Here is a 16582-nt window from a genome sequence, read left to right on the forward strand (position 1 = left end):
TTTTTACTGTGTCCTCACATGGCCAAGAGAAAGAGAAGAGTGCTTTTGTGCCTGTTGCTATAAGGGGACTAATCCCATTCTCAAGGACTCCACCCTTGTGCCTTAATCAGCTCCCAAAGATCACACTCCTGATACAGTTACATGGAGACTAAGCTTTAACAGTGAATTTTGGAGGAACACAAATATTCAATCAATAGCAAGCTTATTCCATAGACCAGTGACCAATCCAAAGATCTTATCTACATATAAACTTCAGAGAGAATGTATGTCTGCCACCATTGGCCCTGATGCCCAGCCTAGGGCCCCCATTCTCAGGGACTGGCCTTGGCCTCATGCGCAGGCCATCATTATCTCCCTCCTCCCTCCCTCTTTGCTTTGAGTTTAATTTGCTACCCCTTTTCTAGTTTCTTAAGGCAGAAATTTTGATTACTAATTTGAGATTTGTCTTCTCATCTAATATAAGCATTTTAATGCTATAAGTTTTCCCCTAAGTACTGCTGTAACCACATCATACAAATTTTGATGTGCTATATTTGCATTGTAATTCTGTTCAAACTTAATTTCCCATGAGACTTCCTCTGGCTCATGGATTATTTAGAAACAGGTTGCTTGAGTTTCAAGTTTTGGGGGATTGTTCAAATATTTGTTACCGGTTTATAGTTTCAGTTATGACATGAGCACAAACATGATTTCTGTTCTTTTCAATGCACTCAGACTGACTAAGAATATTTTCTGTGTTGGTGAATATTCCATATGTATTTGAAAATAATATATACTCTGCTCTTGTTGGGTTCTAGAAATGTCAATTACCTCAAATTATCTGAGAGTGTGGCTCATTTCTTCTATATCCTTACTGGTTTTTGCCTATTTGCTCTGTCAGTTACTGAACAAAAAGTAGTGAAGTCTGCAGCTGTAATATATGTATTTATCTCATTTTTGTTAGTATTTGCATCATGTAGTTTGAAGCTATGTTATTAGGAGTATTCATACACATAGGATGATTATGTCTTCTTGGAAAATTGACCCCTTTATCATTATGTGATGTTCTTCTTTTTCTTTGGTAACAGTCCATGTTCTGGAGCCTACTTTGACATAAATGTGGCTACTCTAGCTCTCTTTCCATTAGTGAATATCTTTTAACCGACATATGTCTTTATATTTACAATGGGATTCTTTTTTTTTTTTTTTTCTTTTTTCTACGACCTCAACCTCCCAGGTTCAAGCAGTTCTCCTGCCTCAGCCTCCCAAGTAGCTAGGATTACAGGCATACACTATCATGCCCAGCTATTTTTGTATTTTTAGTAGAGACAGGGTTTCATCATGTTGGCCAGGCTGGTCTCGAACTCCTGACATCAAGTGATCCACCCATCTCAGCCTCCCAAAGTGCTGGGCATGAGCCACAGTGCCTGGCCCCTACAATGAGATTCTTGTAGACAGCATATATGTGGGTTTTGCTTTTTTATCCAGTGTGACAATTTTATATTTTAAAAGATATGTTTTGACCATTTTCCTTTAATAGTATTAATGATATGTTTGGATTAAAATCCACCATCTTGCTAGCTGTTTTCTGTGTATCGTATGGGTTCTTTGTTCCTTTTGTCTCTTTTCTGTCTTATCTTGGGTTAATTGAGCTTTTTAATGGTTCCATTTTATTTCCACCATGGACTTGTTATTATAGCCCTATTTTTAATTGTTAGTGATTTCCCTAGGGTTTACAATAAACATCTTTAATTAATGAGTTGTTTTTTTTTTTTTTTTTTTTTTTGAGACAGAGTCTCACTCTGTCACTCAGGCTGGAGTGCAGTGGCGCAATCTTGCAGCCTCTCACTGCAGCCTCCAACTCCTGGGTTCAAGCAATTCTCCTGCCTCTGCCTCTAGAGTAGCTGGATTACAGGCACACAGCACCATGCCCAGCTAATTTTTGTATTTTTAGTAGAGATGGGGTTTCACCATGTTGGCCAGGCTGGCCTCGAACTCCTGACCTCAAGTGATCCACCCACCTTGGCCTCCCAAAGTGCTGGGATTATAGGTGTGAGCCACCACACCTGGCCTAATTAATGAGATTCTATTTTAAGTAATATTATTCTACTTCACATGTTGTGTAAGGATATTACCACAGTGTATTACCTATCCCTCCCTCCCATTCTTTCTGTTATTATCAGACATTTTATTTTTACATCTGTTATAAATTCATAATGCACTGCTGCTCTTTGCTTTAGACAGTTATCTGTTAGAGCAATTAAAAAGATGAAAAAAATGAATTTTCACAACCATTTATTCCATTTCCATCACTCTTAATTGTGTAAATACAAGTTTCTAGTGGTACCATATTTCTTGCACTTTAACATCTCCTATAGTTCAGGTCTGCATGCAATGAATTTGCTCACTTTTGTTGGAAAAACTCTTTATGTCTTCTTCATGTTTCAGAGATATTTTGGCTGGGTATAGAATTCTAGATTAACAGTTTTTTGGGTTTTTTTCTTTCAGTACTTTAAAAATGTCACTCCATTATCTTCTGGCTTACCTGTTTTACCTTGAAAAGTCTGCTGTAATTTTTATCTTTGTTTCTCTATATATAATGTATCCTCTTTTTTCTCAGGCTGCCTTCAAGGCTTTTTTTGTCTTTGGGTTTCAGAAGTGTTAAGATGCTATTTTAGGCATATTTGTGGTGTTGTTATTTTTCCTGCTTGGTGTTCTCTTAGTTTCTTAGACCTGTGTTGATGGTTGTCATTAATTTGGAAAATTCTTAGCCATTATTTCTTTAAAATGTAATTTTGCCTTGTTCTTTCTCCTCTTCTGGGATTTCATTTACACAGAACTTAAGGTGCCTGATATTGTCACACAGCTCTTAGATGCTGTGTTCATTTTCCCACCTCCTTTTTTTTCTGTTTCAGTTTAATTTCTAATAACCTATCTTGAGGTTTACAGATTCTCTGCTCAACTATATCAAGTCAACTGACCAGCCCCTCAATCATTCTTCACTCTATTATTGTGTTTTCATTTCTAGAATTTTCATTTAATTCTTTCTCATAGATTTGTTCTGTATGCTGAAATTAACCATCAAATCTTGCATGGTGTCCAGCTTTTCTATTAGTCCTTAACTTATTAATCAGTTACTTTTAATTCCTTGTCTGATAGTTTCAACACCTGTGTCATATCTGAGTCTTGTTCTATCAACTGATTTGTCTTTTATCAATGTGTTGGGTTTTTTTAATCTTTCCTTTCGCCTCATAGGTTTTATTGTTGTTGTTGCTGAAAGCCAGGCATCTTGAGTGGGACAGTAAAGACTGCAGTAAATCACTTTTATTCCTGGAAAGAAGCATGCCTTTCCTTTTGCTAGGTTTTTAGAGTCTAGGTTTGGACCAGTCTAGTCATGCTAGCCCAGGAGGGTCACCCCCATCCCCAGATCCAGGGATACAGTGCCTGCCTAAGACAGATGCTTAATTAGAGTAACAGAACATGACCCTTAGTGCACCCAGTGTTTGTTGCCCTATACTCTGCAGTTTAAGCTTTTGTTCCTTGGTAGAGGTGGGATAGAAGTATCTATGGAGACACTCTCTTAGAATTCCTGCCAGTCTTTTGTGGGAGAACCAGGCAGGTCCTGTGGAGAGGAGCCTGCAAGTGCATGTGAATTCCCTTTATATCTTCAACCCCAGGGTTCCGTACTATTTCACTAGCTGATACTCTTCCTTTACCAATTTAACCATTTTCGCTGAATTATTCTTACTGCGGTCCAGCTGAATTGGCCCTTCTTAAGCTCATGTCTGTCTCTCCTTGGAGGCACCTGTCTTTCCTTAGGTATTGGATAAGTCGGCTTCCCTGTGACTTCAGCTGTCTGCTGGGTTAAAGATAAGTTGTGAATTTGCAGTTTGACTGGCACGTTGTCATGGTGGAACAATGCTCTTCCAGCTTCTCACATCGGAGACAAAAACCAGAAATCTTGATTTTTTTAGAAAATACGTACTCAGAAGATATTCAGGCTAGTATGAGATGATGGCTATGTGTTTCCAGGCTAAAGGACATACAAGAGGCCTTTCAAAAACAACAACAAAACAGCTTTCTGGCCTTTCTAGGCTCATTTTGAAAAGCAGTTGCTGTTCTAGACATTTACCACCAGAGGGCAAGCCGCTGTGCGTCTGCCACTCGCTGGTAAAGCCAGGTTTCCAATAGGGAAATGTCAGAGGGTACAGTGAGAGGCAGAAGCATCCCCAACAGCCGCTGCTCACAAGGAGGACCTGTTTTCACGGCCTCCTGGCCTGAGCTGTCCCTGGGCTCTGCAGCCCTAGCCCTCACCACAGGCCGCAGTTGACCCTCTGCAGAGAAGCCTGTCTTTAAGCCCCTCGGTGTCTTCCGTTGTGAGCAGGCACGTCCCTAGAGCCTCTCTCAGTAGCTGGTCCTTCACCCCAGCCAGATCTAGGCCGCAAGGCTGCAGGGCCCTTCTAGGAGGACAGGCAGTAGCCCCTTCAGGGGTATTCCCCCCGTGCACTGGACCCCTGGGCAGCTGGAATGGAAGGGAGTCCATTCCAGCCCTGCTGTTGAGGGGAGGAGTCCCCAGGAACCCCATGACAGAGAGGTGAGGGTGACGGGAGTGCCGTCTTAGCTTAGGTGGTTTGTCTGAAACAAACAAACCAAAATCAGAGTGGCTTAACACAGTGGAAGTCTAAAGGGAGTGTTCTCAATTGTCAGGCAGCTCTTTAGTGGGGATCTGCTGTCTTCTGCAGGCACCATGGAAGGGAAGTGGGGGAGAGGCCCCCCTATGCCTGAGCACATCACCCAACACTTCCCACATTGCCTCTGCCCACAGACCATGGGTGCCGCTAGGTGCCTGTTCCCCCTAAATCCTGGGGGCGGGGTGGCTAAGACATGGAGTGGTGGCTGGGCTGATGCTCTCCAATGGCAATTCTACCCTGGGAAGCGGGTGGACAGCCAGACCCAAAATGTCCAAGTTGCACCCACAGGAACTGCTTCTAACAGATTATTCTTGTTCTAGAACAATATTTCCTGAATTTGCTTGATTTTAAAAGCCACAGGAGATGCTTATTTAAAATGTCACTTTCTGAGTCGTTTTCCTGGACACTTTGGTTTGGTCCATCTGTTTATGGGGGCTTGGAACTCCCAGGAGCTGCACTGCTGTATTCGGGGAAACATTGTGGATGGGGAGAGCCTGTGCCACCCCCTGCCCCGTGAGTAGGAAGCAAGGCTAACCCCTTCTCTGTTTGTGTAGTGACTCATAGAACTATGGGACAGGCTGCTGGGCACCACCCAAGGGAGACCTGTCCCTGAGCCAGCCTTGCAGCCCTCCCTGGGTGTGTCTACTCTGCAGCTCAGACCTGGGAAGGGTGGCCACATCAAGGCAGAACCCAGCAGGCTGCAGCAAAGCCAGGCCAAGCTGCCCCTGACCTCTCAAATCAGAGCACTGCACTTTCCAATCCCAAGCCAGATTAATGAAAAGCCCGGGCCAGGCGCAGTGGCTCACGCTGTAATCCCAACACTTTGGGAGACCAAGGCGGACAGATCACAAGGTCAGGAGATCGAGACCATCCCGGCTAACACAGTGAAACCCCATCTCTACTAAAAATACAAAAAATTAGCCAGGCGTGGTGGCGGGTGCCTGTAGTCCCAGCTACTCGTGAGGCTGAGGCAGGAGAATGGCGTGAACCCGGGAGACAGAGCTTGCAGTGAGCCAAGATGGCGCCACTGCACTCCAGCCTGGGCGACAGAGCGAGACTCCGTCTCAAAAAAAAAGAAAAAAGAAAAGAAAGGAAAGCCCGGAGCTGGCCATTGGTCAGCAAAGCTGCATTTCCCTTATTCGCAGCTTGGGGAGGCTGGGGAAGAAAAGGTGCAGGGGTGGAGAGGGGAATTACTTGTACCCACTTTTCCTCTTAAGCAACACTGGAGGGCAGCATTGAGTCAGTTTTTCCAATTTCTTACCAAATCAACTATTGGTATTCAGTCTTCGATTTGATCTATTTCCTTGCCTTTTTGTTCTTGCCATGGCAGCCTTGCTGTGAATCACGGGCTCCAGCAAAGAGGCAAAGCAGCTGACCCAAGGCCTTGGGCTGTGCTTCTCTGCTGTGGTGTGACTTCTAGGAGTGGGGCCTGCAGGGGAGCTAACTGGAGCCCACAGGAGGCTGCTGCTTGCTCCGAGGAAAGACTTGGGGAGATCATCTCCCACTTCCTCCTGCCCTTGTCCCTGACAATGCCCTTGGGAGGAGTCAGTCATGTCACGAGGAACTCCTCTCATCAGGTCCCCCAGCAGCTCAGAAGCTCCTAGAAGATCCCAAACCTGTAGACACCCCCTCCACCCTAGCCCTCCTGGAGTGAGCCAGGATTTCCCACGAGTGGTGAGTTTCACCACAGAGCTTTTGTGATGAGTCAATCCCTCTGAGAAATGACCAGCCAGCTGCTCGTCACTGCAGTCTCCACTGACATGTGACCTCAAAAGGACCCTCTGACCCCACCCGAGAAAGGCTTCACCATCACTGCCTTCTGCCTGCTGTTTACCCTTCCAGGGCTCATCACCACCTGACATTATGAGGTGTTTGTTAACCTGCTTATCTGTCCCCAGCACAGGTGAGCTTCCTACGGGCAGGGGTGAGTGGGTCCACGGGTCCCAGGCACTGACACAGACTTGTGGCACAAAATCACAAATCGGTAGAGGTCAGCAACACCCTTGCTCACCTGACTTGTACATTCAGCCTTTCTCTGGGATGAGACAGGAGAGCTGGGCCCCAGGCCCACCTGCAAGGTAGCCTCCCAAAGTGTGCCTAACCTGCCTAGATCCTTCCTAGAAATAGCAGAAGCAGCAATAGCTTTTTTCCCATTCTGATGCCCAACGGAGTATCTGCCATTGGACAGACCCAAAGAGACCCAGGGTCCAGGTGACGCTTCCAACTGCTCTCCACTGTCTACGATAAATATGGAATTTTAAAAACTAGCAATAGTGGTTTTGGTCTTCATGCTCCTGCTGGCACAGATCTGTGTAGATCTCCACTCGGTGCACTTGTCACCTGAACACCTGGCTTGGGAATTTCCTTCCCATCCTCCCTGGGGAATGCCGGGGCTCCCAGCACGGCTCTGTCTCTTCTGTTCCAGCCGTGATCCCCCTGACGGATTCTGAGCACAAGCTGCTGCCTCTGCACTTTGCAGTGGACCCTGGCAAGGACTGGGAGTGGGGGAAAGATGACAACGATAACGCCCGGCTGGCCCAGTAAGACCCTACTCTGTCCCTTCCCCCAGCGCCCACAGGGAGGGCTATGGCTGGGGCATCCTGGGGAGGGGCTGTACCACCCCTGCTCCTCCTGGGACAGCTGGCATGCAGGTGGGCTGGGTGCTACAAGGGCCAGCTCAGACCATTTCAATGGGGTATTCTTCTCTTGCCAGCCTTATCCTGTCACTAGAAGCCAAGCTGAACCTCCTCCACAGCTACATGAATGTGACATGGATCCGGATCCCCTCCGAGACACGGGTGAGCCTGGCTGTGCTGGGACCAGATCTGGCGGTAGGGTCCAGGCTGCTCAGCTCCAGCCTGGCCAGGGTGCATCCTCCCAAATGCTCCCACACTCTTGCCTGCCCCTGCCTGGTCGCCCACGCCCGCCATACCCACAGCCCAGTAGCTCCCCCATCCCTTTGACCTAGCCACCCTGGCTGGGGTTTGAAGTGGCTCTGGTTGGACCCAGTGGGTGTGTACACACGTGTAGGCATGTGTGCATGCAAGCATGCACTCTTGTAAAAGGATTTTTGTCCCCCTATTTTCTGCAGAAGGAATAAACACGCCCACTCAGAAAACAAGCGACAGGCAAGTCACAACACAAAACTATCTCTACTGAGATCAGAACACAATGTGCTGCCGCAGAGCGGAATTAATTATAAACTGTGTGGGTCCTCAAGAAAGCCAGGGAACTGAGCGCGCGATTCCTCGGCGCCCCCTTCCTCCCCTCCCGGAGGCAGCACGCTGGTGGGTGGAGTTGGCAGGAAGGTGAGGAGAGGGGCCCGTGCCCCGTGAGGCTGCCTGCCTCCAGAGGGTTGGGGCTGCCCCTGCTTGCAGACTCTGAGCGATTCATTTTAAGCATCTGACTGATGTTTTCTGAAATCTCAGTAGTGAGCTGCCAGGGAAAAAGATTTGTAAAAAAAACAGCCTGCAAATAATTGGTCCTCTCCAGCCAGTTACTTAGGCTTGAAGTGGGGCTCATCAGGAATTAGTAAAGGAGAGGTGTAAGTCAAGGAGTCGGGTGGTGGTCAGCACTGCTCAGTGCTCTCAGACTCCGGCCTTTGCCTGTACTTCATCTCCCAGGGCTCCACGAGGCGGGGACTGATACCCCATTTTACTGATGGCATAAGTGACAGCCAGTCGGTGGCAGTCTGAGTGCTGCCTCTCAAAGGCCTGGAGCACTCCGGTGGTGCTGTGGCTGTTGTTCTTCAGCACCCACATGGGGAGTGATGGCAGCGGCTCAGGATCTAGAATCAGGAAGCTCGCGGGCTGAGCATAGCTTTGCCTGCAATTGCCAGGCCTCGGTGCCTTCATGTCAGATGCAAGGCTCCCAGCTGACAACCGTGGGAAGGGTTCTTCCAGCCAGGGACTCCCGAGCCCGCTCTCAGTGCCCTCCTGCTAGCACCAGGCGCACCTCCGTTCCTGGCCCAGCCCGTGTCCACCCTTTAGTGTCTCACACACTGGTCTGAGACACTTCACACCTTCCTATCCCAGGTGGGAAGGGGAAAGGAATTTCAGAGTGGGAGGTGGTGTGGGTCAGTTCTGCCCACGTTTGCTTCAGGGTGACCTGGTCACAGGACAGTCACCGACTCATGGACTTGCTTGAGGGGCCTGGGGGTGGGGAGACAAAAATTAAGTGGGGGAGCAATGGGAGCCTTCTCCCAGGCTCATCCCCTGGAGGCCAAGGAAGCCTGTTCAGGTATGGGCACCAGTTCCTGCAGCACCCAGCAGCCAGCATGAGGGATCCTGCCTCTCGTCCAGTGAGTCAGAATTCTCTCCTCACCCAGGGAGGTCCCTCTGCAGACGCAGTAGGTGCTGCCTGCCTCTCTGCCCTCCCATCTCTTTTCTCAGGTTCTCCCCACCCCAGATATGGTCGTGCCCTCCTCAGACTGGTTGACCACCTCAGTGGGTCTCATCCAAGCCGTGCTTCCCAGCGTCACCCCACCCCAAACCACCCAGGGGCCCTTTTCTGGGAATGGGAACATCTTTTTTGCTGAGCGCAGGCCTATTTCAGAATCCTCAATTTAGCACTCCACCTTGCCAAACTGAGTGAGAAAGGAACCCCTGAAGCGATTTGGCATCCCTGAATCAAGGGGGTGTTTGATTCAAGATCCGATGAATGAGATTGAGTACAAGGTTTCTGTCCCCTGCCTGGCGTGAGGAGGCGGGACATCTTTTCAAGGGTGACAGTTTTGTGCAGGCCCAGTGTCCTCCCCACCTGAAGGCCTCCATCTTCACAGAGGCTGGCCTGGGACCTGTGTCTGGTCAAGCAGGCGGCCTTGTTAGTGGGGAAGGCCAGAGTGTGAACCTGATCATTCTCTGAACTGTGACAAGGCTCTGGGGACCAAGGCCAGTGGGGTATTTGCACCATGCCCCAATCCCCCACTCAGGGTTCCAGGCTACCAAGTACCTGAGGTCCCCCAGAGAGAAAGAATGAGTACACCCCAGCTTCCGTGGCCAGAAGACACACGCAGATAAGAAGTCCCTACATCCTTTTACTACTGCAGCGAATCAGAGCCCACTCCTATCCGCTCCTTTCCTTCAGCACCGCCCATCCAGGTATCATAGTCACCAGAGAGACAGTGGGGACTGGGACAGTGAACCTTGAGGGCCCCAGCCTTGGCAAGACAGGGGCAAGGTGTCTCTTCCTCGGCCAGCCCGTGGACCGCTCTTCTCTAACCATCTTCACTCCGGCCCTCCCTCTCCACACAGGCGCCCCTGGCACAACCGGAGTCTCCCACGGCCTCGGCAGGGGAGGACGTGCAGTCCCTGGCCGACTCGCTGGACTCGGACCGCGACTCGGTGTGCAGCAATTCCAACAGCAATAACGGCAAGAACGGCAAGGACAAGGAGAAGGAGAAGCAGCGCAAGGAGAAGGACAAGACGCGCGCCGACTCCGTGGCCAACAAGCTGGGCAGCTTCAGCAAGACGCTGGGCATCAAGCTGAAGAAAAACATGGGCGGTCTCGGCGGCCTGGTGCACGGCAAGATGGGCCGCGCCAACTCCGCCAACGGCAAGAACGGGGACTCGGCAGAGCGGGGCAAGGAGAAGAAGGCCAAGTCGCGCAAGGGCAGCAAGGAGGAGTCGGGTGCGTCGGCAAGCACGTCGCCCTCGGAGAAGACCACGCCGTCGCCCACGGACAAGGCGGCGGGCGCGTCGCCGGCGGAGAAGGGCGTCGGGCCGCGGGGCGACGCCTGGAAGTACAGCACGGACGTGAAGCTGAGCCTCAACATCCTGCGCGCCGCCATGCAGGGCGAGCGCAAGTTCATCTTCGCCGGCCTGCTGCTCACCAGCCACCGGCACCAGTTCCACGAGGAGATGATCGGCTACTACCTGACCAGCGCGCAGGAGCGCTTCAGCGCCGAGCAGGAGCAGCGGCGCCGCGACGCGGCCACTGCCGCCGCCGCCGCCGCCGCCGCCGCCTCCACGGCCAAGCGGCCAGCGCGCAGACCGGAGACGGAGGGCGCGCCGGTCCCGGAGCGCGCCTCTCCGGGCCCGCCCACGCAGCTGGTGCTCAAGCTCAAGGAGAGGCCGAGCCCCGGGCCCGCGGCGGGGCGGGCGGCGCGGGCGGCGGCGGGCGGCACGGCCTCCCCGGGGGCAGGCGCGCGGCGTGCGGGCGCCAGCGGACCGATCCCCGGCCGCAGCCCCCCGGCGCCAGCGCGCCAGAGCGTCATCCACGTGCAGGCGTCGGGCGCGCGGGACGAGGCGTGCGCGCCGGTCGTGGGGGCGCTGCGGCCGTGCGCCACGTACCCGCAGCAGAACCGCTCGCTGTCGTCGCAGAGCTACAGCCCGGCGCGCGCCGCCGCCCTGCGCACCGTGAACACGGTCGAGTCGCTGGCGCGCGCGGTGCCCGGGGCCTTACCGGGCGCGGCGGGCCCGGCGGGGGCGGCAGAGCACAAGTCGCAGACCTACACCAACGGCTTCGGCGCCGCGCGCGACGGCCTGGAGTTCGCCGACGCCGACGCGCCAACCGCGCGCTCGAACGGTGAGTGCGGCCGTGGCGGCCCGGGGCCGGCGCAGCGGCGCTGCCAGCGCGAGAACTGTGCGTTCTACGGGCGCGCCGAGACCGAGCACTACTGCTCCTACTGCTACCGCGAGGAGCTGCGGCGGCGGCGCGAGGCGCGTGGGGCCCGGCCCTGAGCGGCGCGGCGCAGGCGGCGAGGTTCTACCTTCGAGGATTTCTTTTCCATTGTGTCGGTGTCTTTTTTACATGCTCTGGTCCACCGGAAGGCCGGCGCCTCCTCTGTCAGTGCCGTGTACGTGTTTGGTCAAACGTTCCTAATGGTGCCTGAACCTACACTGACGCCACTCAGGTAGTAGACGGATAGGAAACAAGTCATACTGTTGGAAGTGGGTGTGCTAGCCTAGCATCTGCCTCGTACCTGTGGAAACTCAATAGCCATTGCAAGAGTATTTTTGTTCCTCAGTAAGAAATAAAGAAATTCGCAGCCCTTTGTTTTTAGAAGGGAGTGTTTTACATGCTTTTTTTTGCTTTTTTTTTTTCTCCTAACCTAGCGATGACCTCTTCCAGGTAGCGGTTCCCTGTGCGCGGTGGGTAGTACCCAGGGCTTAGAGTGAACGCGCACCCGGGGCTGCGGTGGAGGCTCCTCTGCGAGCTCCACTTGCCTCCCATCCCGGGACCTAGGAGAAGGCGGGTACCTGGCCGCCAGCTGACGCCCTGGTGGTCACTGTGGCCCTTTAGAAACACACAGCTCCATTTCATAAGCCAAACCTCCTCCCCCAGCCCCGGCTCAAGCACCATTCACACACTGCCATCCAAGCCGCGGGCGGCCGTGGGAAGGGCACTGGACCACCCGTCTCGCGGGCGCGGTTAGGTACAGCGATGGCTCCCAGTGCCAGGCAGCTCAGGTGACAGGAGCTTTCCAAAGACACCTAGGGTCCAAAAAGCAGGGTTCCCATCTCACAATTTGGATTTGCCCATAGAGGAGAAGATAGGACAGCCTGCTCACATTTCTCCTTTGAAGGCACTTCCACAGTGGACTGTCGCTGGAGGGCCCCTGGGCGATGACCATCGGTGCCCCGGGAGACCGAGGAATTCACCCTTCGGTCACTGTGTAAGCCCCCACTAGGTTTCTGCTCTTTCCAAAGGGGAGGAGCTGGGGGAACCAGGAAGGAAGCCCACCCCAACACCTGCATCTGTCTGGGTTCAGCCGGGTAAAGGGACTCACTGTGATCGTGGCCCCTCCATGGGGCAGGACGACCCTGCCTCCGTCTCGTGACACAATGAGGGAGCAGCCCGATCCCTGTGCGGTCTCTTTTTTTGGTGCCTCCTACATTTCTTGAGGAAAAAAAAAAAAAAAAATGTGTCCTTAGCTACCCTGTTTTGAGCAGCAATATGCAGCCTCTTCCTTCCAAGATTACCTCCGGAGAACACCATTCTTGGCCAGGGACACTGAGGAGCTAAACCTGCCTCACTAAGGAACGCGCTTGTTTCCAAGAAATGAGGATAAGATGGGTAAAATCCTCACTAACAAAAGAATACTATAAAACCTGTGAGAGCCTTAGAATAGCTTCTAATACTCCTAGGAAAGGAGAAAGCGCCTGGTTTTGCTGTGAGTGTATCCTCAGAAAAAGCAGGAGGTCGACCATCTCTTCACTGGAGCCAGCTTCTCCTCTAGAAACGATGCTTTTTTCCCTAACTAAAGAGCAGCAAAAACAAACAAACAAAAAAGTGGGAGGGGATTTTTTTTACTTGTTTGGAAAATTATAATAAAACAATTATCTCCTGTGAGTAATGCCTTTTTGCTTTTAATTATTCCACAGCAGGTGGAGTTTTCAGTAATTTGTTCAAGTTTTGCATAAGTGGTTCCTTAAATCAAAAATTATTTATTAAATAGGATCTTTAAGAAATTTTTTGAAAGTTTTACTTTTCCTGCTGAACAATATTTTCAATGTCTGGTAATTACTGTACTAACATTCACGTCCCTGATATTACTGGGGTTTCTTTTATTACTCAGAAAACAAAAGTGGTTTTTTAAAAATCTCATGGAGAGGGTCTGTGGCAGCTTTCTGGACTGATTCTTCGTGTCACGCTGAGCAGCCGCTTTGGCATCCAAAGCTGTGGGGTCACAGGAAGTGTTGCTTCGGGTGTGGATGCCAGCCACTCCTCATGCCCCTCACTCCTAAAAGATGGAGACACCCAACCTTAAAAATGCTGCAGTGGTCCATTCAGAAACCAAACTCGCATGCACAAGATGTCAAGGAGGCATAAAGTCAACTCTTGTTTGTTTTTCTCATTTCTTAATGTAAAAACAGCCAACCAGAAGTTTCTAAAACTGGCTATGCAAATTCAGATCTTTTCTTTCTCATGCTATCTGCCTGGTTTGTTTAATTAAAAAAAAAAAAAAAAAAAACTGAGAATAAAAACAGTCCGTTGTAATACAGGAAAACCTTCCAAACCAGGCAGAGTACGTAATTATCAAAGCACCAGGACCTATTCTAACCTTGCATTTCAAAGTTACCTCCACCCATCACCATCTGATGACAGATGTGCCCTAAATAAGAGCCTGCGATAAAACCACTGGCTGCATCCTGCGCCCCAGCTTCTCAGTGTGGTAAAGAGGCGCCAGACGTCTGTAGACACCTGCTCCAGGCTGGTACATTACCACTCAGTCCACATGACTTAGGAATAGGATCTGAATCCATCCTTCCTCTAAACAGTATTTTTAAAAAAGCGGGGGGAGAGAGCCGATAGTCATATTAAATGTGCAGGCCCCATGCACCGACAGCATGCTCCTTGAGAAGACCTGTTTAGACCTCGTCCCTGGCCAGAGACCAACTTCATCAGGCTGGCCAGGAGCTATTAAAAACTGTGTTGACTGCATGTGGGCCAAGGGCTTCCCTCATAGTCCATGGCATGAGGGCCCTTTGTGGAGCAGGGAGAAAGGGAAGAAGGTGAGTTCCCCCGGGGTGTATGGCCCTGCTGTCGTCGCTGACCCTGCCTGAGAGCAGCCTTCCCCTCCTGATCTGGCCACACTTCCCTTTCTAGGAAGGACAGGTGTCTCCAAGGGACTGCAGGTTTCCAGAGGATCCCAGATACTTCTAAACCCTGTGAAGGTTACTTCAGAAATTTACATTTCCTGCACATTTGTTACTGGGTAAATGATTTTTTTAATATATTGTTAAGGGAAGGTGTTTTTCAGTGTATTCTGTTTGTAGATTTTATGCTGTGTTACGTTGAAATTTTACAAGCCAAGTTTAAACTATACTATAAAAATTATTTTTGTATTATTTTCAGAACATGCCACAGAGCAATATTTTGCACCCTTTATTGTCACAGGGTTGTCCCTTAGAAGGGTAACTGGAGGTGGGAAGGAGCTCCACTCTGGGCTCCGGGGGTTAAACGCTTTTTGCTGCTTGTTCGAATACCTTCTGAAAGTGGGAATGTATAAATGTCTGTTTTGATTGAAAGCTTGATTTCCTTTTTTCTGTTCATGGATTTTGGTACTGCACCTTTCCTCTTAAATGAATACTTTGTATTCACTAAATTACTGTGGACCTTTTCTTACCTATTACCACCCAGTGGCATTTGCATCTATTACTTTACAAATTGAATGTTTTTCCAAATGATTTAATTTCCTCATTCTCATAGCTTACTGTCAAGAATTGGGTGGCTGAAGATAAAAGGACTCTCCGTGCCCCCCAGGTGCACACCTCAGGGTGTGGACATCCTCCATGCAGCGCCCGCCCTGTCTCTGAGGAGGGGTCATGGGTCCACCCCCACCTCCCCCCACTTAATATCCACAAACTTATTTTGCAAACTATTCTACTTTGCAAAAATAAACTTAACCTAGCAAAATATACTTCACATTAGTTAAGATAAAAGGGCTGTACTTATCAATGGTGGGAAATTTGTGCAAGAAAAAAACAAAGACTTTTCCAAATCCATGTGTGTAAGTTCCATTCCATGTGAGTCTTTTATTTACTAAGAGACTTGGAGTAAAAGCTGGAGGCATCTGCTGTATGTTTGGGGCTCCTTTCTTTATGACAAGATTCTTTTTCTCCTCATCTTGGTGTGGACTTTACAAATTAAGTTTCCCCAGTGTTCTGTCCTTTATCTTTCTTCAGTGCTTCTAATAAGAAGAAATGTGTTTCCATGACTGAGCGAGCCCTGTGGGGTCAAGCAGACCTTACCAGCTCTGGCTTCATCCTCATTGGGCTGCAGAGTCGGCCCCTGCTCTAGTTGAGTCTGGTTCTGCTGCCAGCTGAGGACAGACACACCATATGAAGGGCCCAGAGGTAGCTGGCATGTCAGGGAGCAGGTATCCCCTTCCAAAACGCCTTAAAGTGATGGCTCTTTGGAGACCTGAGGCACGGCACCACCTTCACATTTGCTCCTGACTCGAAACTCTAGCTGGCCGGTTTTAGTGTGGCTGGCCAGGGCAGTGACCAGCGCTCAGCTTTGTTCTTGTGTAATTCAACTCCACCCTGCTGCCCGTGTCCTCTCCACAGCTCTGGGTCTGTTGGCCCCGAGTGTATTTCTGCCAGTGCTGCCTCACTGACTCAGGAGTGGGTCCTGGATAGTTCATGATAGAGAGGCCAGCACATGCCATGGGGAGAGCCCCCCACACTTACCCTGGGAGGCCCTGCTGCACATCCAGGCTGGACCACTCTGCAAGCTTCTGTCGTGAAAGACAGGTATGGGCACTGTGCAGATTGGCCTGTTAGCAGTTATGCAGGTCCCTTCTTTTCCAAAAGATCTATTCTTCTTCCCACTGCACCCCAGCAGAAAAGAGCTAGGGAGATGCCCTGCAGGGACCCCCGGGAACAACAGGTATGTGCAGTCTGTGCAGTATGAAGAACTTGGCCCCACCAGGCTGAGCGGAAGACACACGTCATTGCAGAACAGCACTGAAGCCATCATCTCCAACCATGCTAGTAATACTACTATTTCTATTTATTTTGCCAAATAGTTTGTTGAAATTTGCATTTTTGCTCTTTTAATCTTGCCAAAAAAGGGGGCCTCACTAATCCTAATTATGTACATACAGAATGATGCACATTGCTTGTATCTTTTTATTCCTCCCAAAGAGCATCTCAAGGATATATATGTATACACACATACATTTGTTTAACATAAGGTGAAGAGTACCATTTGGTTTTAAGAGTAAATATAGGCCAAATCTATTCAAGACCAAAGCAACCTATTAATTTAATGAGGACAAATTAGTGAAACCAGCTGTTTTAGAATTTATCTACAGACACTGGAGTGCTACTTTAAATGAAGAAACAGCCTCCCATGGCAGAGGAAAAGCCAGGTCCTTACAAAGGCCTCTCCCACCCCAGTACTACTTCTGCCTGCTGCTCTGCCCTGGGACGTAGGCCTTCCTGCCATTTCTAGTCACAGGCACC

The 16582-nt window shown here is 50.2% G+C and overlaps 2 protein-coding genes across 3 annotated transcripts in view; one reads left to right on the forward strand and one right to left on the reverse strand.

Annotated features, from left to right (window-relative positions):
• OTUD7A (OTU deubiquitinase 7A) overlaps nt 1–13597 on the forward strand; it is a 370474-nt gene extending 356877 nt beyond the window's left edge. For both annotated transcript variants that reach the window (XM_050795833.1, XM_050795834.1), the window contains 3 exons: nt 7096–7210; nt 7384–7468; nt 9923–13597. In XM_050795833.1, coding sequence (XP_050651790.1) covers nt 7096–7210; nt 7384–7468; nt 9923–11350 — 1628 coding nt within the window. In that variant the 3' untranslated portion in view covers nt 11351–13597. The remainder of the gene's footprint in view (nt 1–7095; nt 7211–7383; nt 7469–9922) is intronic.
• CHRNA7 (cholinergic receptor nicotinic alpha 7 subunit) overlaps nt 1–16582 on the reverse strand; it is an 880272-nt gene that overhangs the window by 655695 nt on the left and 207995 nt on the right. The window lies entirely within an intron of this gene.

This window comes from Macaca thibetana, chromosome 7, assembly GCF_024542745.1.
Source record: "Macaca thibetana thibetana isolate TM-01 chromosome 7, ASM2454274v1, whole genome shotgun sequence".
Taxonomy (NCBI): domain Eukaryota; kingdom Metazoa; phylum Chordata; class Mammalia; order Primates; family Cercopithecidae; genus Macaca; species Macaca thibetana.